General features: G+C 42.0%; 1 protein-coding gene across 2 annotated transcripts in view; it reads left to right on the plus strand.

Annotated features, from left to right (window-relative positions):
• The window catches only part of Sppl2a (signal peptide peptidase like 2A), a 36,552-nt gene extending 25,101 nt beyond the window's left edge, over window positions 1-11,451 (plus strand). For both annotated transcript variants that reach the window (XM_038330201.1, XM_038330202.2), the window contains 2 exons: window positions 2,428-2,588; window positions 10,692-11,451. In XM_038330201.1, coding sequence (XP_038186129.1) covers window positions 2,428-2,588; window positions 10,692-10,766 — 236 coding nt within the window. In that variant the 3' untranslated portion in view covers window positions 10,767-11,451. The remainder of the gene's footprint in view (window positions 1-2,427; window positions 2,589-10,691) is intronic.
• Window positions 11,452-26,375: the final 14,924 nt, after the last annotated feature.

Below are 26,375 nucleotides of genomic sequence, written 5' to 3' on the forward strand. Positions count from 1 at the left end.
TGAGTTTGAGGCCAGCCTGATCTACAGAGTGAGTTCCAGGACATTTAGGGCTACACAGAGAAACCCTATCTCTGATCCATGACTGCACCCCCCGCCAAAAAAAAAAAAAAAAAAAAAAAAACCCAGGGATAATTCAAACCAGGAAAAGTGGTGCACACTTGTAATTCTAGTGCTCCAGAAGATCAGAAGTTTAAGATCATTCTTAAACTTGACTGTGTATCTAGCTGAGTTACATGAAGCCCTGTTTCAGAAACAAAGAAGTGGGGCGATCATACTCTATAACTTATGTCACAAGATTTTAGAGACTTCAAATTAAAAGTTGAGGTTCTACCAGGAGCACGCCTTTAATTCCAGCACTTGGGAAGCATAGACAGGTGGATCTCAGTGAGTTTGAGGCCAGCCTGGTGTACAGAACAAGTTCTAGGACAGGCAGAGCTATGTAGTGAGAACTGTTTTTAAAAATAGTTGAGGTTTTATATATTTTTATTAAAATGCCTGGAATACATTACATCTAAAATGTTTATTACTTGATCTTTTTTATCATAGTGTATAGATTACCACGAATTCATATAAGTGAGTTAATGTTGTAAGTTATTAGGTAACTGGTACAGCAGGGGAGTCACCACTTCTGCTTCTGTTACAGAAATGTTAACAATAAGAAATCTAAAAGGCTCTGCAATCTCTTAACATTCTAGATGGGTATTTCAGCGTAATGCACCAAAGCTCTGAGTGTGTGGACAAATGGCCTGATCCAGAGCCACAGACATCCCTGCACGGCTTTCTGTCTGTCTAGTCCATGGAGAGTTAAGTCTCCGTATTAGTCAAGGACGATGGCACTGGAATCCCAGCAGCATGGAAGAAGACTAAGTGAGGGGAAGGAAGTGCAGAGAGGACCAGAGAGAAATAAGGAGAGAAGAAAGAGAGGAGGAGGAGGAAGGGGGAAAGGGAGCAGATCCCTCCATAGAAACTAAAAAGAGTAAGTTCAGCATCCTCTAATGGCGACAACACTTAGTACTGTACCAGGTTTTTTCTCGTTGGCCACCAACCAGCTCCCAAATCAAGAGGCAGAGACTTATTATTAGGTTTTTTTTGTTTTTTTTTTTTTGGTTTTTTTTTTTTTTTTTGGTTTTTCGAGACAGGGTTTCTCTGTAGCTTTGGAGCCTGTCCTGGAACTAGCTCTTTTAGACCAGGCTGGTCTCGAACTCACAGAGATCCGCCTGCCTCTGCCTCCCGAGTGCTGGGATTAAAGGCGTGCGCCACCACCGCCCGGCTTTATTATTAGTTTTGAATGCTTGGTCTTGCCTTAGCTCTTTTCTGGCTAGCTCTTTAAGCTTAAATTAATGTGTTTCTCTTCATCTACCTTTTACCTCAGGGCTTTTTACTTTTCTTTCTGTGTGTCTGACTTTCACTGCTTCTCCTGTCTGATTGGCTGGCAGTGGCCACCTGGCTTCTGGTCCTGGGTGTCTCCCTTGTTCTCTCCTTCTCCTCTTGTTTTTCCTTTTTCCTCTTTTTTGAGCCTGGATTTCTGCTATTTATTCTCTCTGCCTGCCAGCCCCACCTATCCTCTCTCTGCCTAGCTATTGACCAATTAGCTCTTTATTAGACCAATCAGGTGCCTTAGGCAGGCAAGGTGAAACAAAGGCAGCACACCTTTACATAATTAAACACACATCCTTACATCACTAAACAAATGCAGCGTAAACAAAAGTAACACCTTTCCACAGTTAAAGTAATATCCCACAGCATAAACAAATGTAACACATCTTTACATTGTTAAGGCAGTTTCCGCAACAGTACTGGTTGGTCAACATGATGGAGTCAAGAATGCTCATCAAAGGGCAGTGATAGGAGTATTTGTCAGTTCTGCTGTGTGACTGTGGGCGGCTCACTCAACCTCCCTGATCTTCCATCATCTCAGCTTTGCATTATGTAGCCAGACTGCGTTGCCTGTAAAGGTGTTTGCAGCTTCAGCAGTCTGAGATCATGCATTCATATAACACCCCGAGTCAGTAGGGAATGTCTAAATAATGCTTGGTATGTACTTGTTAAGGAAGTCTGCAGTCTGTAAGATTTGGCTTCTTTCTAATCATATGTATATGTGTGCCTCTGGTGAGTGCAGTGCCACAAGAGGCCAGAGACATCAGACCCACTTGGAGCTGGCATGGCAGGCAACTGTAAAAGCCCAGTACCTGTGGCAGGGCGCTCATCTGCCTCTACCACCAATGCTAGTGCCTGCAGCCCCTGTAGCCGCAGGAGCCTGCACTCCCCGGCACAAATCCACACACAGACACAGATACAACTACATGATGAAAAATGGGCCTTGTTTAAAGATATCGTCAGAAATACTTGAAAACTAGTGTTTTAATGGGGAAGGAAGAACCCACTCCTGAAAGCACGCAAAACTGACCTTGCTTCTGTTTCCCACAGCCTATGCCATTGGCATGATAATTACATTTGTTGTCCTTATGCTGATGAAGAAGGGGCAGCCCGCTCTCCTCTATTTAGTTCCTTGTACACTTCTCACTGCCTCAGTCGTTGCTTGGAGTCGTAAGGAGATGAAAAAGTTCTGGAAAGGTAGCAACTATCAGGTATGTGCTTCTACTTCTACTGGCTGCTATGCTGTAGCCCACATAGCAGATCTTTCTGTGTCAGGAATTTATGTAACCCCAGGATGCCCCGAGCTCTTCCTGTTCACCCCTGTTGGCATCTGCCTGCTGTGGCACGGGTTCTTGGTGCCCACTGCAAGTGAATGGCGCAGCCCTGTCATGTTACTGTGGCAGGACACTGGGAACGCAGAGCGCTGCATCATGCGTTCAGGTACTATAAACGCCATGCGAGACGCAACTATGTCAAATAAATGCTGAATTTGAAACTGACAGTAAAAGTTGATAGTAAGAGACCTAAGGTTTTGAAATGAAAATATGTGTTCTTTTCCGCATTCGAAGGTATCAAACCAACTTCAGTTGGGTCCTCATGTCAGACTTTAATGGATCAAGATGTTCCCTTTTTTAAAATTCCTATAACAAGAAAAATCATAATTTCAGTCTGTTGTTTGTGTTATTTTTTTAATAGAAGTAACCCCCCCCTTCATTCTTTCTTTTTCTTTCCTAAATGTTCTTGGAAATCCAGAAAAGTTGGTTTACACTGAAATTGGAGAGTTGAGAAGCCCTCCCCTACTCTATTAGGCCATGGCACTGGCCCTTCCTTCCCAGAGGCACTTTGTAAAGCAGTTATTTCTGATTCATCCCAGTGGCGTGAACTGTTCCCTCCGTCTGCTCTCATGGCTGTGTGTCAGAAGTCACATGAGCAGAGCGGCACTGGGAGTAGGAGGCTGCAAATGTTCATACCAGAGAGACGGTTCCGGTGGCTCATGGCATCTCCTGTAGTGTTTAAGAAGAGATAGCCAACGTTATATTACAGGCTTCTATAACTGGAAAAAGTGCTGGTTTAGAGTTTTTCTGGTACATATTGTATTTCTTTTTGAGATTTATAAAGGTAATAATAATACCTACCTTGCCTGATTTTTTTTTTTTTGGTTTTTTTTGTTTGTTTGTTTTTTCGAGACAGGGTTTCTCTGTAGCTTTGGAGCCTGTCCTGGAACTAGCTCTTGTAGACCAGGCTGGCCTCGAACTCAGAGATCCGCCTGCCTCTGCCTCCCAGAGTGCTGGGATTAAAGGCGTGCGCTGCCACCGCCCGGCTCCTACCTTGCCTGTTTATCAGTGCTGTTGGCTTTGTCTGCATTAATGTATACAAAAGGTATTTATGGTCACAAGTACTTCATTAAACTAGTAAAATAGCAGATAATTTCTCTATGAAGATGACCCACATCAATTTTTCCTAATGCTGGAGATCAAACCTAGAGCTCCCATATGGTGTGTGTGTGTGTGTGTGTGTGTGTATGTGTGTGTGTGTGTTTTTAAATAAAAGAGTATTGAGTCATATACGGTGGCCCACACCTGTAATCCCAACCCTTGGGAGATGGAGACTGGAGACTGAGAAATTCAAGACCAACCTCAAACACATAGCAAGTTAGGGACCCTGTTTTAATCAATAAGATTAAAGTGTGTCCTAAACTACTACTAACTTTTCAATGTCTTATCCTCAAAATGGCTTTTTACCCTTCTTAATAGTTTTATATTTATGCATTTAATGACTGTGTATTGAACGATTCTCTGGGCTAAGGATGATTTCAAATACTGACTTTACAGGATGAGCAAGTTAGCAGCAGGCATCCTCTTGTTGCCTTGTGAAACTTGCTAAGAAATGTAGCTAGCAATAAAGCGTGATGAATGTGTTGATAATGGCAAAGGGTCATGGTACCTATTGATGGGACGTCTAAGGCCAAGCATTCAGGGCAAGTTAATGAGTGATTTGGAGAAGGGCTTCTAAAAACTGTTAAATCTCACTTAAAATTGGGCTGTATGTTCTTCTTAACAGAACCATGTCTTCAGAAGTTCCAAGGGAAAAAAGCTGGCACATTCTGAATGGCACTTAGGGGAACTCTAGTGTTGAGTATGGATGAAGGACCTTTCTTTAGTTAGGGTTCTATTGCTGTGAGAGATACCATGAGCATGGCAACTCTTATAAAGGAAAACATTTAATTTATGGCTGGATTACATCTCAAAGATTTAGTTCATTATCGTCATGGAGAGGAACATAACAGTGTGCAAGCAGACATGGTGCTGGCGATGGAGCTGAGAGGTCTACATCTTGACCCACAGGCAATAGGAAACTGTTTGCCACACTGGGCATGGCTTGAGCATAGGAGACTTCAAAGCCTGCCCCACAGTGGCACCCTTCCTCCAACAAGGCCACACTTTGTCCAACAAGGCCACACCTCCTAATAGTGCCACTCCCTAAGGGCCAAGCATTCAAACACATGAGTCTTTGGGGGTCATTCTTTTTCATACCACCTCACGAGGGTAGTGAATGTCCTCTGTCTTCTGTAGACGCTTGGCTAGACAGCTGGATGATCCTGTCAGCAGGTCCTGGCTTCCCTTTCTCATTATTTTTATGTATTTCATTTATAATTTCTTGTAAAAAATCTTTTGCTGGCTGTATATTAATATTCACTGGGTGGTGATGATGGCACATGCCTTTAATCCCCACAGTTGGGAGGGAGAGGCAAGTACATCCCTGAGTTGGAGGCCAGCCTGGTCTACAGAGTAAGTTCCAGGACAGCCGGGGCTACACAGAGAAACCCTGTCTCAAAAAAAAAAAAAAAAAACAAAACAAAAAAATATGTTTGCTACTATTCTTTATTATTTTTACCCAGACATTTCTTAAGGGATTTTCTGGGAAATGGTAAGATTGGTATGAAAAGATGTTCATCAGCGCACATCTGGCCTTCTTCTTCTGCAAGGTAACGTAATTGTCATTGGCAGTTAATGGTCTGAAAGTCTGTCTATAGGCTCTCTGGTTTTTCTTCAGTAATTTCTTTCTGCGTGTTTTAATTATTAAGTAATATATGTTTGTTGGTTGGTTTGGGTTTAGGTTTTGAGTCTTTTAAGACAGGGCCTACTCAGAGGTTCGGGCTGTGTTAACTCCAGTGTAGTGCCCGCTGCCCTTGGGCTTCCAGCAGTCCTCCTGCCTTACTCCCGCATGCCTGGATTATAAGAGTCTGGTACCATGCTTCAGCTTGTATTTGTATTTTTATTTAAAAAGTTTTACAGATGTATTTATGCTCAGTGGAGATGTGCCTGTAGAGGCTAGATTCCTTGAAGGAGGAGTTACAGGTTCATACTAGGAACCAAACTCAGGGTCCTCTAGAAGGGCAGCGAGTGCTCTTAACCACTGAGCCATCTCTCCAGCCCTTGTTTTTGTATTTTTCAGACAAGAAATACAATAGTGGGGCTGGAGGCCAGGCGGTGGTCGCGCACGCCTTTAATCCCAGCACTCCGGAGCCAGAGGCAGGCGGATCTCAGTGAGTTCGAGGCCAGCCTGGTCTACCAGAGCTAGTTCCAGGACAGGCTCCAAAAGCTACAGAGAAACCCCATTTCGAAAAGCAAAAAAAAAAAAAAAAAAAAAAAAATTCAAGCTCTCAGCTGTTCCTGTTGCCATGCCTTTGTATCCGCTCCACAAAACATCTCTTTATGGATAGGCAAATATGCCCAAAATTTTCAAAATCTGAAACACTTTCAGTCCCAAGTATTTCAGATAAGGAAATCTTGTTTTTGTTTTAGAAGACAGGGTTTCTCTGTAGCTTTGGAGCCTGTCCTGGAACTAGCTCTGGTAGACCAGGCTGGCTTCGAACTCACAGTGATCCGCCTGCCTCTGCCTCCCAAGTGCTGGGATTAAAGGCGTGCGCCACCACCACCACTGCCCAGCTCATATAAGGGAATCTTAATTTATAGTTAAATTAAGGGAAGAGGGGTAGAACTTTCCACTAGAGACTTGCTCAGGGGATGGTATAAGCAGCACACAGGGACTGAGCCTGGGGCCTCACACATGCCCAGCAGGTGTTGTTCATGTAACCATATCAGTTTTTTAAAAATTTTTATTTATTTATTTATTTTGATTTTTTTTGAGACAGGGTTTCTCTGTAGTTTTGGAGCCTGTCTTGGAACTAACTCTTGTAGACCAGGCTGGCCTCGAACTCACAGAGCTCTGCCTACCTCTGCCTCCCGAGTGCTGGGATTAAAGGTGTGCACTGCTACCACCTGACATCATATTCTATTTTTAATGGCCCTGGTAGCATAAAATGCAGACAACACCTAAGTGCTGTAGTACTTAACTTGGAATGTTTCTCCCTCTTTTGTAAATTTTTCATCAAATGAAGTAAGATTTTTTTTTCTACAGTTTCATTAAAATAATATGAATTTGGAAAAAAATCAGTTACAAATTCTTTTCTATAGCTTCAGAGGCAGTTCAGTTTCTTTTATGACATTTTTCTGGATACCTCTAGAGTCCCAGTATTCAGTTTCGTTCATCTGACTTTATTTGAAGCCATAGTTCTAATTAATGTAGAGTGAATAAATGATTTTTTTCCTTAGAGAGAAAAATGAAGTGGAGTGTCACGACTGTGGGGTGGTACTTCGTCTTTCTCATAGTAAATCAAGTGCAATGAGAGCCGTGTGTAGCTTCCAACAAGCTGTTTACTCTGCTGCTCCCAGCTTGAGGTCCAGTGAACAGTGTGTCTGCTAATGTCACTCGTACTTGTAATTATTTTTAGAAGTCACAAGCTGTTAAGTCACGAGTCGGGCTACAGAGCTACTTAGAGCGACCGCTTGAGATCAGCAGCTCCAGTTACTCAGGTTAATGTATGAAGCAGTTTTCAGAGATCAGTTCTAAACAAGTAGAGCTTTGAAAATGCCAGTTTTGCTGGCCCAGTTTCTAAGGACAATTTTTCAAACAGATTGCCTATTCACAAATGTGAAATATTGATTTTTTTTCCCAGTTAATTTTATTGGCTATGTTGATTTGTTGAGTTTCTAAGTACTTGATCTTCACGTTTGTTCTGTTTATTTCTTTATTGTTGTTACTGAAATCTTAAAGAATAGGAGGCAGAAATGGTAACTCTTCAATTAGTAGACTTTTAAATTGTTTTGTTGTTGTTTATTTAGCTTTGTTTTTGAAAAGGGGGGAGGGGTTTGGGTTTGTCTCACTGTATAGTCTAGGCTTCCTGAAACCCAGACTCCTCCTGCTTCAACTTCCTGCATGCCAGGATCACAGCCATGTACTACCATGACTGGTTAATTAATATATCTATATTTAGGGCTGGAATTATAGAGCCCAGAGTGATACCTAAGAATTAAGAAAACAGAAGCCTGTTATAATGCTGGGTACATAGCTCTTACTCTTCAGGATGGTTGCCAGGTACACAGATCACAGAGAGGAAAAGCTTTGTGTTTTCCCCACCTCTACAATCCTTTCTCATGGCTGCATCAGGTCTCCCACAGCTCTGGTCTTCTGTCAGAAGAAAGGGGCCATATTCACGTAGATAAATGTATCTAGGTGTATGTCTATAATTGTAAATGTGATTAAAATGAACTATTCCATAACTTCACCTTATGTCTCGTGTTATGGGATGCTCAATGTTACCTATCTTGATTGGCTTTTATCTTTTTAAAAACTCGTTGACGTTTATTGTGTCTTTTTGTGATGCTGAAAAAGGAACTTAGGGGCTCCCACATGCTGACCAATCCCTTTAGATCCCCCATCCTTTGAAATTTTTTTCTCCTAGAAGTGTTAGGAACATGAAACTGCCTTAATCTAGGTGTCATCTTTGACAGATGAAGGGCTGAGTAAATGACTATGGCCTTTGATAACTGCGGTTGCTGACAGGTGAGCTTTACTGGAAGTGTTCCTATTGGTGAAGGTGCCTGTCAGATGAAAGCCTTAGCTTAGAGGCACTCTTGTTTGGCAAGTCCAGAAATCCCATGTGGAGCAATCCCTCCTTCTTCAAAAAAAAAGTGAATTATTTAGAATCTTTAAAAACAATAGGACATTTATATTGCTGGCCTTTCCATTTTCTGATTCTCAATAATGTAGAAGGAGAACATGTATAATGATACTGAAATCTAGTCATTAATTGGTCTAAAAGCCTTTGACAGTTTTTATAAAAAGATCACATTTTCTATTTTTAAGTAATTTTATCTAAATAATGGTTTTAAAAGTTTTGAAATATTTAAACATTTCCTTTTTCTTGCATTTCCAAATATTTTAATTTTCTTACAGAATATGCATAGAATTAAAGTAAATACTCACTTGTAATGCCTTTAAAGCATTCTTTAGTGAATCCATTTTGGTTTGTTTTCAGGTGTTTTAAGTGCTCTTGTTTGCATTTTTATTAGTAGGAATTTTTGTTGTGTAATGTTTCCAAACATTCATGTATCATTCTTTTACTTGCTTGTGTGGTGATGGGGTTTGTGATTTTGTTTGCTTGTTTTGAGAGGGGTGTGTGTGTGTGTGTGTGTGTGTGTGTGTGCGCGTGTGCCTGTGTGTCTCGAGATTTGCTGTTTAACATTGGCGTGCCTAGGACTTGCTGTAGACCAGAGTGGTCTGACATTCATATAGAGATCTGACTTCCTCTGCCTCTCCAGTGCTGGAATAAAGAGCAGCTTCCTATGTTACTCTTACATTATCTTTTTTTTTTTTTTTTTTTTGGTTTTTCGAGACAGGGTTTCTCTGTGGCTTTAGAGCCTGTCCTGGAACTAGCTCTTGTAGACCAGGCTGGTCTCGAACTCACAGAGATCCGCCTGCCTCTGCCTCCCAAGTGCTGGGATTAAAGGCGTGCGCCACCATCGCCCGGCCTCTTACATTATCTTAATAAGGTTACAGGGTTGCAGAACCAGCAGGGATGTTCACACCAACTTCTGGAACCGTTTGTAACTCTGCACTTACACAAGTGCACACTGCCTCAGTCGTCTTTGGAAGTGGAATCCCCACTGCTACAAAGGGCAATTTGTATTTCACACTGGGAAATAGAGACAAATGGAAGATCCCGAAAATGCAATATTCATACAGGCCGCTAGTCTTATAATTCATCCTTCTCAGAAGTTAAACATGATGTTGACCTAAACAGTGGTCCAAAAGGAATGCTTGGTTCCATAGGGTCACTTGTGTTTTAAAGCTTACTTTTATTATTTTTAATTATGTGTATGTATGGGGGCATATACACATTAGTACAGGTATGGTGGCCAGAGGCACGTGATCCTCCTGGGGCCAGAATTACATGCAGTTGTTATTTCACCAAAGTGGGTGCTGACCGGACTAAGAGTGCTCTTCATCTCTGAGCCATCTCTCTCTTGCCCCAAGATTACTCTTTTTGGGTTTTGAGATAAGGTCTCTCTATGTAACTCTGGCTGTCCTGCAATTTACTGTTTTGATCAGGCTGGCTTCGAACTCACAAAGATTGACCTACGTCCTGAGTGCTGGGATTAAAAAAGGGGGTATGGGATGACTGGGGATTTAGCTCAGTTGGATCCAGAGGGGAGGGAAAGGGGGAGGAAGTGGGAGGGGAAACTGCAATCATGATATATTGTATGGGAAAATAATTATTTTCAATAAAAGGGAAAAGGGCGTAGGTGGGGAGATAGCTCAGTTGTAAACTGATTCCTGAATAGGCATGACTTGTGAATTCAGGTGCCCAGTACCCATTTAAAAAACCACGTGGGCAGTGGTGGCTCATGCCTTTAATCCCAGCAATTGGGAGGTAGAGTCTGTGAATTCAAGGCCAGCCTGGTCTACAAGAGCTAGTTCCAGGGCAGGCTGCAAAGCTACATAATTAAAAATTTTTAAATTTTTTTTAAAAAAAGCCACGTGGAAGGGCTCAGGCTTGGTGGCACTTGCCTCTTAATCCCAGCGCTCTGGAGGCAGAGGCATGTGGATCTCTGTTAGTTTCAGGCTACCTAGGTGTAGTTTTAGGACTACATAAATGAGACTATCTCAAAAAAAAAAAAAGTAAGAAAATGAAAAGAAAGCTGAGGTCAGAGGGTACGGGTTGTGGAGATAGACAGACCCCTGGAACTCTCTGGTCAACATCTGGTCAGCAACAGTGCTTATCTAAGGTAGAAGGCAGCTGGGGACGATAACTACATGCGTGCTCATACACATGCCTGTTTACCCAGATGCACACATGCAAACACACGCACACAAACATCACACAAAATCAGAATACTTTTGCCAAATTAATGAAGAGTGGAAGGGAAGTTTAACATTTGCATTTTCTGATGTCTTTTATTTACGCCTAGGTGATGGAGCACCTGGACTATTCAACAAATGAAGAGAGCCCAGTGACCACTGGTGAGCAGGCTGTGCAGCAGTAATAACATGGACCTACAGGATGTGCTATTGATTTTTTTACAAATAGAATTTGCCCACCCCACTCCACATACACACACACCCCTTTTTTTCTTTTTTGCTGTTGGAGACAGAGTCAGTACTGGAACTCATTGTCCTCCTGCCTCTGTCTCTCAAATGTTTGGGGACTATAACTGGGCAACACCAGGCCCAGAAAGTTTTAAATCTAAATTTGAACTGAAAATTGGAAACATTTGCAGTGATGTTTGCCAATCCATATATTTTTATGAGCTGGTAAAATTCATCATATATAGCAAAAATGCATTTCATTTTAATTATGTTAAAGTTGTGCCTTCACAATCAATGAAAAACATAGGGTTTGTGTAGTTTCTAAAGTATTATATACATTATATTTTTCTAAAAAAAAAAAAAGACACTTTGACCCTTCCTTGTACTTTTCTAAAATATTTCTCCAAAATCTAAGGATAGTTTATTTATAGGTGTCAAATCAAGTTTCTTTCTTTTTTCTTTCTTTTCTTTTTTAATTTTTGAGACAGGGTTTCTCTGTGTAGCTTTGGAGCCTGTCCTGACCAGGCTGGCATTAAACTCACATAGATCCACATGCCTCTGCCTCCCAAGTGCTGGGATTAAAGGCGTGTGCCGCCACTGCTCGACTCAAATCAAGTTTTTTGAATAAATGTTTAAGATTTATGCAGATCTTATCCCCTCTACAGGAACAACTGCTTACAGCAGTGCAAGCAGGCAGTTCAGCAATGAAAACTGGTATTTATGTCATGTAGATGCTTAAAAATGCACAAGGGAATACATAGAAACACATCCCTTTATAGTCAAGTTTAAAATTTTTCCTTACCTTTATTTTTGCTTCATGTGTATGGGTATTTTGCCTGTATACATGTATGTCTGTGCAACACATTTGTGCCTGGTGCCTATGGAGACCAGAAAAGGGTGTTGGATCCCTTGGTACTGGAGTTACAGATGGCTGAAAGATGCTGCCTTGTGGGTGCTGGGACTTGAACCCAGGTCCTCTGGAAGAGCAGTCAGTGCTCTTAAGTGCTGAGCCATCTCTCCAGCCTTGTAGTTTTAAGTTTTTTAAAACTTGTCACCCTTTTTTTAAAACTTGAGGACCTTAATTACTTCAGGCTGCATATGTATTATATTAAACTGTTTTTTTCAGGTAGAAAGAAACATAATATATAGACATAGTCATTAAAAGGATAGAAAAATTGAATCTAGTTTATATCAGTACACCATTTACTTGAAGGAAGATACAGATCAAACGTCTGTACTTACTCTAAGTTTTACTTTGGTTTTTCTGATCTTTGAAATGTAAATCCATTGATTAGGTAAGGTTTTATCTTTTAAATTTTTTCTTATCTGACTAGTTACTGTGCGTCTAACTTACTGTTTTCCTTGACCACCCTGACGGTGTCCCCATTGTCATGGCTCTCTGGTTTCCAGTCCTTTTCCCGACCTTGGAGGGCTGTGTACTGTTCCGAGTGCAAACGTGCTCTAGACCATCAGTTCTCTCCTCCAAAGTGAGTGACCAGAGCAGCTATCACTCTGCTAGCTTACAACTTGAAAACAAAATAATTTTCTTCTCATCCTTTGCAAAATCTCAGGTGTTTTTCTAGAAATTAGATGTGAAGTTATCTTTCAAGTTATTTTAATTTCTCTAAGAAAGTACCAAGTGACAAGCCGCTGCAGAAGCTCAGGATTATGCATTCTGTGTCAAGAATGCACATGCTGTGTGAACAAATCCAGTCTTTCATGTTGAGGCCAATTCAGCTCATTCAAAGGTAAATGCTAGTACATTGAAAAGTGGGGTAGACCTTTGATATTTGAACTAAAGTTCCATTAGATGCTTTTGTTTAATTGTTAACTCTTGCTGAGCAATGGCAGAGACGCTGTGCCTACAGCCCCTCCTTTCTACTCAGTACAGTGTGGGGTCTTCTGTTTACATCAGATGAGCTATCTGGTGAGAGACAGGTGCCATTTTACAATTTCAACTGTACTTTCCCATACGTTGTCAATAAAATGCTTGCCAAAATACACTTGTTTTACTAACATCTGCATCCTCATTCAAGTCTGTGATATTCAGAAGCACCAGTTACATTTCATGAAAAGTTAAAGAAAATTAGTCTTTTAAAAACTATGTTAAAATAACGATTCCTCAAAGTAATTTGGTCCCATTAATTTGTAACTAATACTTAATTTCTTAATCTAAACCATTGCTCCAGAAGAACACTTAACACAAATCTGCAAATCTGATTTTTGACTTATTTGAGACAAAGTGTATTTTAGCCAACCCTCATATTGTTGTAATTGAAACCTCACACACGGCCTGAAGTGTAGCTCAGTGTTGGAGAACTCGCCTACCATGTTCCAAGTGCCGACCTCTGCACTACCAATGAAACAACTTACTAAGTAGCTATAAATAACAAAAACAATTTCCTAGAGTCTCTCTTTCCTTCTTGCCAATTTCATATGTTCTTAAACAACCCTCTTAGCAACATAGATGAAAATAGCTCCTTAGAGAAAATAAAATACATAAATACTGGGTCTTGGAAATAAAAATGAATAGATATCAGAGATGAAAATTTGACTTCTCTCCTCTTGCTTACCTAACACCAATAGCTTTTAAGAGGTAAAGAAGTTGGTTTTTTTCCCTTGAAAACATTTTAAAAATAAAGTATATGGTATTTATTACCACTTATTGCAAAATACAATGCTTGCTGGAAAGTTCCACACTTGTGGTTTAGCAAATAGAAATCATTGATCTTAAATGATTTTAAATTTTATTTTCTTCTAGCTTTTAAGTTTTACTTTTCATTAGCAACTTCTTTATAGTAGTATGCAGTTTAATATCCTTTGTTTCATATGGTGCTGGCATTCATGTGTTTTAGTTACATGCGCAGGCAGGTTCTGGTAGAATGGAATATTTTTACTAAATACTAATGATCTTTCTAGTTTTCTTTGCTCTTTCAGTGTCTACTTTGTTTTGTTTTGTTTTTCGAAGACAGAGTTTCTCTCTGTAGCTTTGGACCCTGTCCTGGATCGTGCTCTGTAGACCAGGCTGACCCTGAACTCACAGAGGTCTGCCTGCCTTTACCCTCCGAGTGCTGGAATTAAAGGTGTGCGCCACCACCATCCAGACAGTGTCCACATTCGTAAATGTGCTCAGCTGTGGAGCTCTCGTCCAGGGCTCTGCACACTCTGAGCCAGTACTGGACACTGAGCAGCTTTTCCAGCTCCCCAATGTGTGCGCTAGGTAGACGTGGAGATGATATGTACATTTGATGAAAACATATCTAATCTTTTAAGCCGATCCTGCAGAACTTTGAGTTGATTCCAGTCAGTAAACTTTCAGAACTGGAGTTGTCTTCCTGGCTGGTGTACACACACCGCTTGAAGAAGCTTTTCTTGTTTTCCATGAATGAGAAAAATAGGTTGACACAGCTCGAGGTTGTGGTACGTGATCAATTGGCCACACAGTGGTTTTGACTAGGGATTAAAATATTATAAACAGCTGTGCTCTTCCTTTGAAATACTCATTTTTTAAAAATACCTGAAGTATATCTGGTTAGCCTGCAGCTTCCCGGTACCTTTTGTCTGGTTTCCCATCGATCTACCTTTTAAGAATACATAATTGGATTTTTACTTCTTAGGTGGTTGATTTGTATATGGGATTCTTTTTCTACTACTTTTCTATGTAAGTTAGTGTAAATTGATATTTTTGTAACAACACTACTAGACTTTACTTTCTTATGGAACATGATCTAAACTTACATTTTTGGAGTGTTAATTTCGCAGTAAGTGAAGCTCTCTTCATCATGTGCAATTCTGATAAGGAAAACAACTCAGTGTATTGAATTTACTGCATTGTTCAATAAACTCTATTTTAAAATAAAAAGTTGAATTTGTTTTATTTTGTATGGCAAAAGAAATCATCGAAAATGAACCACAGGCACACTAAATCATGTCCATGTATTATGTACACTCAAAAGAGGGAACAATATGAAAATTTGCAGTTATTCAGGTTAACAGTTTATCTTTAAAGCCCAAATTTCATAGATGAATCTTACTTGAAAATTATTTAATACCAAACAACACTTAGCAAATAATTATTAAAGTATGTATAGATTCCTTTTGAGACGGGAGCTTGCTGGTTTGTAACTCTAGATCCTCCAGCCTCAACCTCTGGACTACTGAGAAACAGGCTTACACTACCCCACCCCACAGGATCTTTTTATTGTTATTGTTTGCTATGAGTGCCCCATTCTGTAGCCCAGTCTGACCTGAAATTTGCTCTGGGGCTGGGGCTGGATTTGAACTTGGATCTTACTACCTTCACCTCCCAAGTGCTGAGATTATAGGTGTATGCCACCATGTTGGGCAACAGTAGACATTTTTGTTCGTTTGGTTGGTTGTTTTGATTTGATGTTTTTAGAAAACATCTCACCTCAGGGTTGAAGGGATGGCTCTGAAGTTAAGAGCACTTACTGCTCTTGCAGAGGACCCCAGTACCAACATTAGGATGCTCACCACTGCCTGTAACTCCAGGGCTGGGGGAATCCAACACCCTCTGTCCTCCATGGGCACCTGTACACTTGTGGTGCTCATAATCTCAGCACAGGCACACACACATCCCACCTATACATAAATAAAAATAATAAATATTAAAAGAAAATACCATGTCAGATCAGAAAGATGGCTCAGTGACCAGAGTGATCCCTTGACCCCACAGTGAAATGGTCTCAGCCTTCCACACGTGCAGTGTGGTGCTGCATGCCCATACTTACATTATATGTGCACAGACAACAATAATTCTTAAAAACCATAAGTAACACCTCTTAGGAGCATTCCAGGTGTTTCTCCTTGTTGCCATTGTACTGTTTTCTTTTTTGTAGTGCTAGAGATCGAACACCAGGACCGAGGTCCTTATAACTAGGCAGGTTCGCTAAGTTACATCCTGTACTGTCTTTGAGTGAGATTTGCCTTCATGTGTGTCTATAGTCTTGAAATGATGAGAAAATGCGTTTCTTACATGCATGCATGCCCTGATAGGGAGGAACCTCATCCTACTGGTCCAACTATCTGGAAAGATACAGAGTACTTCAGAGAGAAAAAGAGATTCTTAGAACATAGGAAGAAGAATTTTGCCCCGCTGCCTGGATCCTTGTGGCCTTTTGCGTTTTTATGGCTTCTGTTAAGTATTCAAAGTACAAATTATAAAAGTCCATTGTTATTCTCTTAATTAAGGTACTCATATTAGTCTAGGGGTGTAATCAGGTTGTACAGTGCTAGGTTCTGCATTTCGACCCTTAGCACTGAATTATAAAATAGTCATACTAATTTACTACAGAAGGTTGAAAGGTACATGGCAGAAAGCAGTTAAATATATGTGGTGTGAGTTAAGGGAAAAATAATCAACTGGGAGTTTGTTTTGTATTTAGATTTAAACTATTAATTTATAACAGAATCATATTAGTTTGAAATGCATTGTTATACTAGAAATTGGAAGCAGAATGAAATTTTGTATTTTATTTTTTATATAAAATTTGTATATATACATAAAGGTCACTTCCACTTTCATAATCCCATGAAGTCTAGAGTCTTAAGGTTTCATCTTTTTGGTTGTCCCAAATGACCCAGATCAAATTAAATTGAAAGTAGGGGCTGTGGGTGTAGCCTAGTGAAAGAGTTTGTGCTTGGCATATACAAGATGGTTGATTTGCTTCTCAACACTAAAGCCAATCGATCAAAAGTACGATGTTTACCCCAGAACCCAAAAAGTAGACTGCCTCAGAAAAGCATGAGCTCTAGTGTGGTGGTCGGAATGAGAATGGTCCCCATAGGTCGGTAAGTTTGAATGCTGGCTTCTCATTGGTGAAACTGGGATGAATTAGGACGTGCAGCCTTTGTTGGAGGAGAGGTTATCACTGGGGTGGGCTTTGAGGTTTCAAAAGCCTAGTTCGTTCCTAGTGTCTCTGCTCCATGTGAGCTCTCAGCACTGTTCCGGCGCTCTGCCTGACTGCCTGTTGCTATGCTCTGTGCCATGAAAACCCCCAATTAAATGTTTCCTTCTGTACGCTGCCTTGGTCATGGTTTCTCTTCATAGCAGTATAAAAATAACTAAGACACAGGTCTCAAAATCAGAGATAAATAAGCCTTTGCCTCCTGAATGCTGTGATTAAAGGTGTGTGCTACCCACACCCCCCAAGACCTTTAAAACTTTGTTTTAAAACTATCCCAGCTGGGTGGTATTAGCTCATGTCTTTAATCTCAGCCAGCACTCAGGAGGCATAGGCAGGCAGATCTCTGAGTTCGAGGCTAGCCTGGTCTGCCGAGCGAGTTCCAGGACAGGCTCCAAAGCTACACAGAGAAGCCCTGTCTCAAAAAAAACCAACAACAACAACAACAACAACAACAACAACAACAACAATAATAATAATAATAATAATAATATTCTACCATCAATGTGGCGAGAATGACAAGACCAAGGTCCAGAGACAAATGCATCTACAGACCAGAATTGATACAAATGTTTTAATAAGGAATAGAAGATGTGGGCAGAAATGCTGCAGAGCAAATGACAGGTGGGGCTTGGAGGAGTGAGAAAGACCCCTTCTGAGATAAAATGGGGTTCTGATAGAGCCCATAAGAGTAGATACCTGGTTTTGCTTTCTGGGCCATTTGTGTGATGTCGTACTTGAACAGAGTTTATCTGAGGTAGTAAACACCAAGTGTCCTGAGACTGGCCATCTGGGATACAGCCCCTAGGGACCATTAGGCTGGAATTGTTTACATAAGGCGTCTCAAGTCACTAAGTCAGGCTTCCAGCAGTTAGGGTTCAGCTGCTGGAGAATGGGCAATGTTGTATTTTTGACCTTCTATCTTTTTGTCTCTATAATTAACATAAAGGGTTTCCTAAATTTGAAGGGAAATTTCTCTGTATGGCTGCTGATAATTTTATTTGTTTGTTTATTGAGACAGGGCTTCACTGCGTGGCCCTGGCTAGCCTGGAATTCAAAGAGATCTGCCTGTCTTTGCTTCCAGGGTGCTGGGATTGAAGGCATGTGCCACCACATCCAGGTGTGGTAGTTTGTTTTAGATTTTGTCTAAATCTTGTCTCTGAAGGAAGACTTTCAAAAGTTTAGGGAGAAAGCCAAGGGAGTAACTTGGTGGAGGAGAACACGTTCAGCCCATGTGAGTCCTTGCAGGCTACCTTCAACACTGAACCAGAAAAGATCCTCCATCACACGAACAACAAAATGAAATGCACAGAAGGAAAGCAAGTTCCTCCCTTTAAAAGTAATTGGAAGGACGGCCGGTTAGCTAAGTGGGTAATGGTGCTGTCAAGCTAACAACAGGAGCTTCAATTCTGGAACCCACGCACAGACAGAACCGAACTCTCCAGTGCTGTACGCACATGCACACACATGCACTAATAATTTTAAAAAGAAGAAGCTGAGGAACCTGAAGTGTAGTTCATGGTAGAACACTTGTGTGACATTCCTAAAGTCCTGGGTTTATCCATAGCCTCCTCCATAAGTACGTATAAATACACTCATATATAACAAAAGTTTATAAAATGTTTAGTTGTGTATTGTGTTGCTAATTAGCATATTGACATAATTGAAGAGGCCCTGTTTGCATCTCCTTAAGTCATTCAGGAAACAGTTACTGAATACATATGGTTTTGCCAGACTGCTGTGAGTGGGAAACCTGGAGAGCAGCTATCTACAAAGGCTGAGCCGTTAGAACCCCATGGATGTGGAGAAGGCAGGAGGTGCAGGTCCAGAGCCTAATTGCATCCATCTCAGGCTGTTGTGAACTCCCTAAGTGCCATTCCTCATCCACCTCTGGTTGGACAAAATGACCTGTGACTAACGAAGTCGAACCTAACATCCTGTGACTGGCAGATAAAAACCTTTTGGAATGCAGTAACTCTATAAAACCCGACTTACACCAATCAAAGGGCTAAGGATGCTCTCAGATACCATCTAAAGCCTATGGCAGGGTTTTCTCCTCCCTCCCCCAGTGCTAGAACTCATCCACATAATGCCCAGTGATGTATTTGAAAAGTATTTTCATTTATAACTTTGTTTCTGTTACTATAAAAACTTTATGAAACTGATTCCATGTTGGACCATGGAATTTGGGTAATCTAAATCTGTATTATTGGGCCATGGTCACTCATATTGGGCTCCAGAATAAACTATCTCCTATCCCCATTGAGGTAAGAGCTGTGCTTTTGTATCAACAGAACTGAGGTACTGATAGTAAAGGTTAATTCAAAACATTCCAAGTATTTGTAGTTGGCATTTAATAAGTTTTCTGCTTGTGACTAAGGGTAATGCTTTTGAAATAATATCTTTTAAAAATCCACTAATCATCTATCCGAAGCAGAGCAAAGCCTGTTGAAACTGGTTTAGTCACCCTATGTTTTTGAAAAGCTTCTGTACTGACTGCCAAACGTTCTTGACTACCTAACTTTAAGTAATAGAGAAATGTTACAGTAACTTGACATTTCATATACTGACTTTCTATTTGGTGTTCTAATTGATTTAAAGTACTTAATGTCGGTATTTTAAGTCATTTGTTTTCTTTTCATTTATTCCATGTGCCTTTTACATCATGTATCTTGATTCCCATTCATTTACCTGTCCCTTGGCATCTGCCCTCCATCCCTGCACTTCCCCCCGCCACAATAAAACAAAGTTTAGTAGGAAAAAAAGGGGAAAAATTAAAAATCTCACCATGGAAGCTGCAGTGTGATACAATTGGTCATGCCATAAACTCCTTTGTACAAATAGCTTTACTTGCAAGCGTTTGTTGCAAAGAGCCACAGGTCTGGCTCGAGGCCTCTGGTTTCTACTACACCATCAATGCTGGGCTCTTTCTAGGTCTCTTCTCAGATATCCTGTTGTTGCCCTGTGCTGTGGAGATCCTGCAGCTTTGGGTCTGTGGGTCAGGTGCTCTAGCAGATTATAGATGTGGTAGATGTCAGCTTCTTCGGACGTCCTGGCATCTCAGGTGGAGGAGGCGCTGTGGGCCGAGTAGCAGTGGTGATGCTCCAGGCAGGTGGTGCTCCAGGCAGGTGATGCTCCAGGCAGGTGATGCTCCAGGCAGGTGATGCTCCAGGCAGGTGATGATGCTCCCAGGCAGGTGATGCTCCAGGCAGGTGGTCCTCCCTCCTAGACACCCCAAGTCCAGCCTGTGGAGGAACTGAGCTGCACTACTGTCTTTCTGTTTTCAGCACAGACCGTGGATTCCCCAGAGGACGAAGCAGTCGCACAGGGGACTCCAGGCTGTACTCTGCCACAAATGTCACAGCCAGCTGCTCTGCCTTTGTACTTTCTCCTCGAGGCTTAGGAAGCACAGACTTGTACAGTGGCGCAAGAGTAGGTTCAAAGCTGGTGCCCTTCACCCTGGAGTATGCTATCTGTGTCATCTACAGAGGGGCAACGCCCTGGTAGGATGTGTTAGACCTCCTTTCCTATACATTTTGGGAGCTGCAGCCAGTCATTAACATGTTCTGCAAAGGTTTGGATTTGACCTTCATCAGCTCCCACAGACATCAGGGCAACTTCAGGAAATAATTCAGCACTGGCAGAAGCAGCCAAATACAGCAACGTACTCTAGAGTTAGCTGTTCTCCCTGAGCACGTTGCTTTGGATGCTTCATAAAATCCAGCTCTGTACACATGAGCCCATGGACTGGAGCCAGTTTCTTAGCCAAACCATGAATACCATTCTGTTTCAGTGCAAGTGAGAATCCATTAAATATGCCCTTGTTTGGGGAGGGCCAACTGCAGGTGGCGTTTAAACAGATCTAGAGGCGTGGCCTTAGTGTGCATCGGCTCACAGCTTAAAATCCACCAAGGCTACCTTATGCTTAAGAACACATCGAGCCAAATTCACAACTGTTATCTTCCACAGCATCAGCAGTCAGGTTGCAAGAGCAAGAGGGCAGGGCAGGTCCTGGGTGGCCTCAGTCAGAGGGGGTGAGGCCCTTGTGTGCCAGCTGCAGGTGTGGGTGCATTGAAGGGGCTTGCTGGTGCCAGGTGGCCACCGAGACAAGCACAACCTCTCCCTAAGATGTCTAGCACCCAACCTCTCCCTCAGAAAGGTTTGAATTTCCAGTGGCTGAGTGTCCTCCTGACCCTCAACTCCATGCCTTTCCCCTGATGAAACGTTATACTGTTTAAAATGATTGCTGTGGGGCCTATTTGTGTACCATTTTCCTGAGATTAAGACTTTCTCTCATGGAGGGAAGCTCATTTAGACACAGGATGTTAAAAATGAGGTAAAACCATAGGGCATTCTAGCCTGAGGTGAAACAGCTGAAAGGCTTCAGGAAGTCCCTGAGGCTGACCAGATGCACCAGATCCCTCCCTCTCCAAGTATATGTACTCTGCAAAGGCTGCTGAGAGACACTCTTAGACAAGCCGAGTGCACAGAAAAGGCTCAGACCACCCAAGCTGTCAGAAGGAGATAGTCTCCCACTTGTCGAGCTGCCCGCAAGTTGTTTAGTGCTCATGTTCCCAGCTTTTGCGAGCCATCACCTATGCAAGGATGGCTTTTGTTTGTTGTTGTTGTTGTTGTTTTGGTATTTGAGACAGGGTTTCTCTGTGTAGCCCTGGCTGTCCTGGAACTCGCTCTGTAGACCAGGCTGGCCTCGAACTCACAGAGATCCGCCTGCCTCTGCCTCCCAAGTACTGGGATTAAAGATGTGTGCCACCACTGCCCAGCTGAGATGACTTTTCGATGAGGCTGTCTTTGAGGCCATTCCTCGGCTGTAAGTAACCTCTCACCTATATTCTTTTAAGTAGCTCCCGTTAAACGCACTGGTTCCCCAAGCTGGACGTCAGTGGTGTCCCTTACTTTAGTCTGTCATTAGTTCCTCAGCTGGGATGAATAGATGTTTGTTCACGTTTCCCTGGGAATATTGTCGCCCAATAGCCTTGGGTGTGGCACTGTCAAGTCTTTCCCTGGTATGTGGGAGGCTCTGGGTTGCCTCGCTAGCCCTGCAAATGTAAATAAGAAGTGATTGCTTTGCCATGGTCATAAATCCGTACTGTGGCTATTTATGAGTTAAACCAACAAAGTATACTTCTAAAAGTTTGTAAGCAAGCCGGGTGGTGGCGGTGACACACTTTTAATCCCAGTACTTGGGAGGCAGAGGAAGGTGGATCTCTGTGAGTTTGAGGCCAGCCTGGTCTACAAAGAGTTTCAGGACAGCCAGGGCTGTTACACAAAGAAACCCTATCTCAAAAAACCAAAAGAAACAAAACAGGAAACCAAAACAGAAACTAAACAATACTTTATAAACTTTTAAAGTATAGCACTGGGTATTGTATATATTTATTTGCAAACTTAAATTATAGAAATAAAGAAGAAACCATGGAGCTAAGGACTGAAATTTGGGAAACTAAATTTCATTGTTTTTATAGTTCTATGTGTATGTACACATCAAATCCATGTGTGGTTTCTGTGGAAGAACAACAAATGGGCTGATACACCCATGGGTAAAAGCTGATGAATTTGCTTTGCACTGGAGAACACAGATTTCCATGTTTGCTTTATCTCATCTTACCATCTACTATTTGAGAACCAGCATCTTGTCTCAATTTGACATGATGCTCTACGTGCCAGAATTGGAGGACAGAGTTACATATTAAATTACATATTATGAAGGTGTTTATTTTTACATATGTGTATATTACTTATAAGTTACTGTCTGTGTCTGTATTTATGTGTATGTGCCCTCAGAAGACAGAAAGCATGTTGGGTCCCCTGGAGCTGGAGTTACAGACAATTGTGAGCCACTGATATGGTTACTGAGAACTGAGTTCTGGTTCACTGGAGAATCAACCAGCCCTTAAGGTTTGTTTTTAAACAAACGTATTTATGTCATTAAGTGTTGGGTTGGAATACACTGGTGAAGATGACTAAGGTTATGATTCTCAATCATTTGAATGTTTAGTGGGCAGCTGTCAAAGAAGTTGGTAATTAGGGCTGAAGAAATGGCTCGCAGCTAAGAGTGCATACTGCTCTTCCAGAGGATGGTCAACAGCCAGAACACCTGTGGTGGGGGGTTCATACTGCCTGAACTACAGCGCCATGGGGTCCAATGTCTGTAGCTTCCACAGACAATCGCACTCACATGTACACCGACACATAAGTAAAAACAAAGATCTCTTTTTAAAAGATAAATTGTTTAATAGAAAATATATAACATGCAATGGGAACGAACATTCCCGAAAAGGCTCCTAAGCCAAACTGCATGTGTGTTGGGGAGAGGGGGAGGGCGGCTACCAATTCTCAAAATAAGAACCTTATATGTTGTACTAATAAATGGACTCTTCATAGAAGAGTGCTTGGGAGTATGTAGAGGCAAGGCTGAAATAAAAAGATTTTAAAGTATATGGACATTTTTATGTATATGTGTGTGTGTATGTTTGCATGTATGTATTATTGAAACAGGATCTCCCTGTGTGGCCCTGGCTAGCCTTGGACACCCAGAGATCCTCTTGCCTCTAGAGGCCTTCCAAGTTGTGGGATTAAAGGTGTGCATCACTCGGGGCTGGAGAGATGGCTCAGAGGTTAAGAGTTCCTGAGTTCAATTCCCAGCAACCACATGGTGGCTCACAACCATCTGTACTGAGATCTGGCGCCCTCCTCTGGCGTGCGGGCATACATCGAGGCAGAATGTTGTATACATAATAAATAAATAAATCTTTTTAAAAAAAGGTGTGCATCACTATGCCCAACTCAAACTTGTTTATGAGAGCTACAAGAGCCACTGAAGAATTTCCAGTATAGGAATGACTTAAAGTGCAATTCTTATTCCATTCATTCTGGGCAACGCTTTCGGGCTTGTTATGAGAATCCCAGGCCTCTAACCACTTAAAAGTGTCGGTGTGGGTTGGTTATGCCTTTCTACGTATTCTCTTGTCTGGGAATGCCCTTTCTTCTGTATATTTTCACAAGACTCAATTGTAATTCAAGTGCTTTGATGATTTCCCAACATCTCCCAGTTGTGATTAGATTCTACCATGAAATAATGATTTGGTCACACCGTAATTTTATCAGTTAGATATTGCTACATAAATTATCCCAAAATTTAGAGGCGTATAAGAACGGTAAACAGTATTTTTCATAGTTCCCAAGGGTAAGAATGTTGGGAATGGCTTAGCTGATTTCCTCTCAGAGGCCTTTGGAGTTAATGAGGGGGCTGAAGCCTTCCACAGTGGCTTACCTACATGGCTGGCAAGTAGGCACAGGCTACTGGCAGGAGGCCTTCGTTCTTGTCAGGTGTACTCTCTAAAGGGCAGCTTGGCAGCTAGTTCTCTCTGAATGAGTGATCTAAGTGATCAAGATGGAAGCCAAAGCATTCTTTGTGGTCAAGCCTCAGATATCACACACTGATATTTCTACAACACCCCATTGAGAACATGAGGTCAATGTGAGAGTGTCAACCATAGGGTAAAAACACTGAGGGCATTATCAAGGCTAGCTAACATGGTACCAGCAGCGTTCCTCTTCACCATGGGTTCGTTCTTCTTGTATTTCACTTGGTACTACCCTTATGCACTACTCACTCTCAGAATAACCCACGCCAGGTATCCGAAAGTCAGTGCCCTGCCATGACCTAAAGACCTCCCAAGGACACCACCTTTAAACATGTTATTATGATTATGATTGTAGTACATAAAGATAAGGAGTGGGCTGGAGAGATGGCTCATCTTTAAAATTCTAAGTGTGTGTATGTTCTCTTTCCTCCTTAACACTCCGTCCAGGAAGTGTGTGTGTGTGTGTTCTTAGGGTGTGTGTGTTCTCTTTCCACCTTAACACTCACTCCGTCAGGAAGGAACCCGGATCTCTAGGCTTCTGTAGCAAGCACCTTTACCCACTAAACCATTTTGTCAACTTACAAAAACTTTCTTGAATTAAACTCTTTATTAATTTTTTAAATTATTATTTTACTTCTTTATGTGTATGGGTGTTTTGTCTGTGTACCACAGTGTACCTGGTGCACACAGAGCCCAGAAGAAGAAGTGGAATCCCTTGGGACTGGAGTTACAGATGGCTATAAACTGTCACTGGGGTGCTGGAAATTGAACCTGCGTCTTCTGAAAGAGCAGCCAGTACTCGGTACCACCGAATCACCTCTCCAACCCTGAATCAAACTGTTGTAAACAATTGGCAAGGGCATGGAGGAGAATGGGATGCAGTGAGGGTGAGAAACATGCACGCTGTTGACCAAAATGGAAGAGCTAAGGGAAAGAGGTGTTGGAGAAAGGACTGTTTACTAACATTTTCTGAAATGTCAGCTCATCAGTCTTGTTGCTCACTGTGCTGGATGGTTACATGTTAACACAACAAACTAAACTTACCTGAGAGGAGGGAACTCAATTATGAAATCATCTCCATGGATGTAGGGAGCTGGCTCTGCCCCTCACCTGAGTGTGTGTGGGGGACTGCCCCAGTGGCTTGGACTGACCAGCTCAGCTACCATCCAGGCCCACAGCTGGGCCTTGGGTTGATTCACCCTAACTTCTACCCCATCCTGGACCTACTGGAGCTTGTGAAGGACTGGTCCTGTAGAAAGACACCTGCAGAATCTCCACAACTTGAGAAAGTCTTGGGATATAAGGGAGGAGTTCCAGTGAGGATCCAGTGATGATGGGGTACAGGAACCAAACCAGAGGCCTTGAACCAGACCGATGACTCATTGCAATGAACATTTGCAAAAAAAGTTGACTGGACAAAAGGGTAGACTGTGTGACACTCCTCAGCTCCCAGTGCCACTGGGACAGTGAAGAGGTACTGGAGGGAAGGTGGAAGAGTGAAGACTTTCTTCTTGGTTTTATTTGTCTTATTTTTGTTTGCTTGCTTGTTTTGGTTTGATTTTTTTTTAAAAAAAAATTTTCGTTTGGAGGGCACTGCAGGGTGAGGGGAGGATATGGGAGAACTGAGACGTTAGCAGAATTAGGGTACATGATGTGAAATTCCCAAAGAATCAATGAAGAAATTATGTCAAATTAAAAATAATATAAAAAAGAAAGGAAGAAAGAGAAAGAAAATGGGAGAAAGGAAGGAAAGAAGGAAAGAAAATGTCTCCATAAGATCAGTCTCTATGTAAGCCTGTAAGGCATTTTCTTTATTGGTGATTGATGGGGGAGGGACAGCCCATTGTGGGTAGTACCATCCCTGGGCTGGTGGTCCTGGGTTCTATAAGAAAGCAGGCTGAGTAAGCCTTGTGGAACAAGCCAGTAAGCAGCGCCCCTCCAAGGCTTCTGCATCAACCCCTGCCTCCAGGTTCCTGCCCTCCCTGCTTTGGACGATGTGCTGTTCTATGGCAGTGTGAGTCAAATGCTCTGTCCTCCCCAGGTTGCTCTGGTGTTTCATCACAGAAACAGAACCCTTAACTACAACAATCATCGACACGGAACACAACCGTGCCTCACATATACAGGCTGGCCCCGGAGATCCGCCTGCCTCTGCCTACAGAGTACCTTTGCCTTCCGTGCCGGGATTAAACGCATGTGCCACCGCACCCAGCTCTGCCTGACACATTCTTAGGCACTCAATGAATATTTTTATTTA

This window comes from Arvicola amphibius, chromosome 5 (genome assembly GCF_903992535.2).
Source record: "Arvicola amphibius chromosome 5, mArvAmp1.2, whole genome shotgun sequence".
Taxonomy (NCBI): Eukaryota; Metazoa; Chordata; class Mammalia; order Rodentia; family Cricetidae; genus Arvicola; species Arvicola amphibius.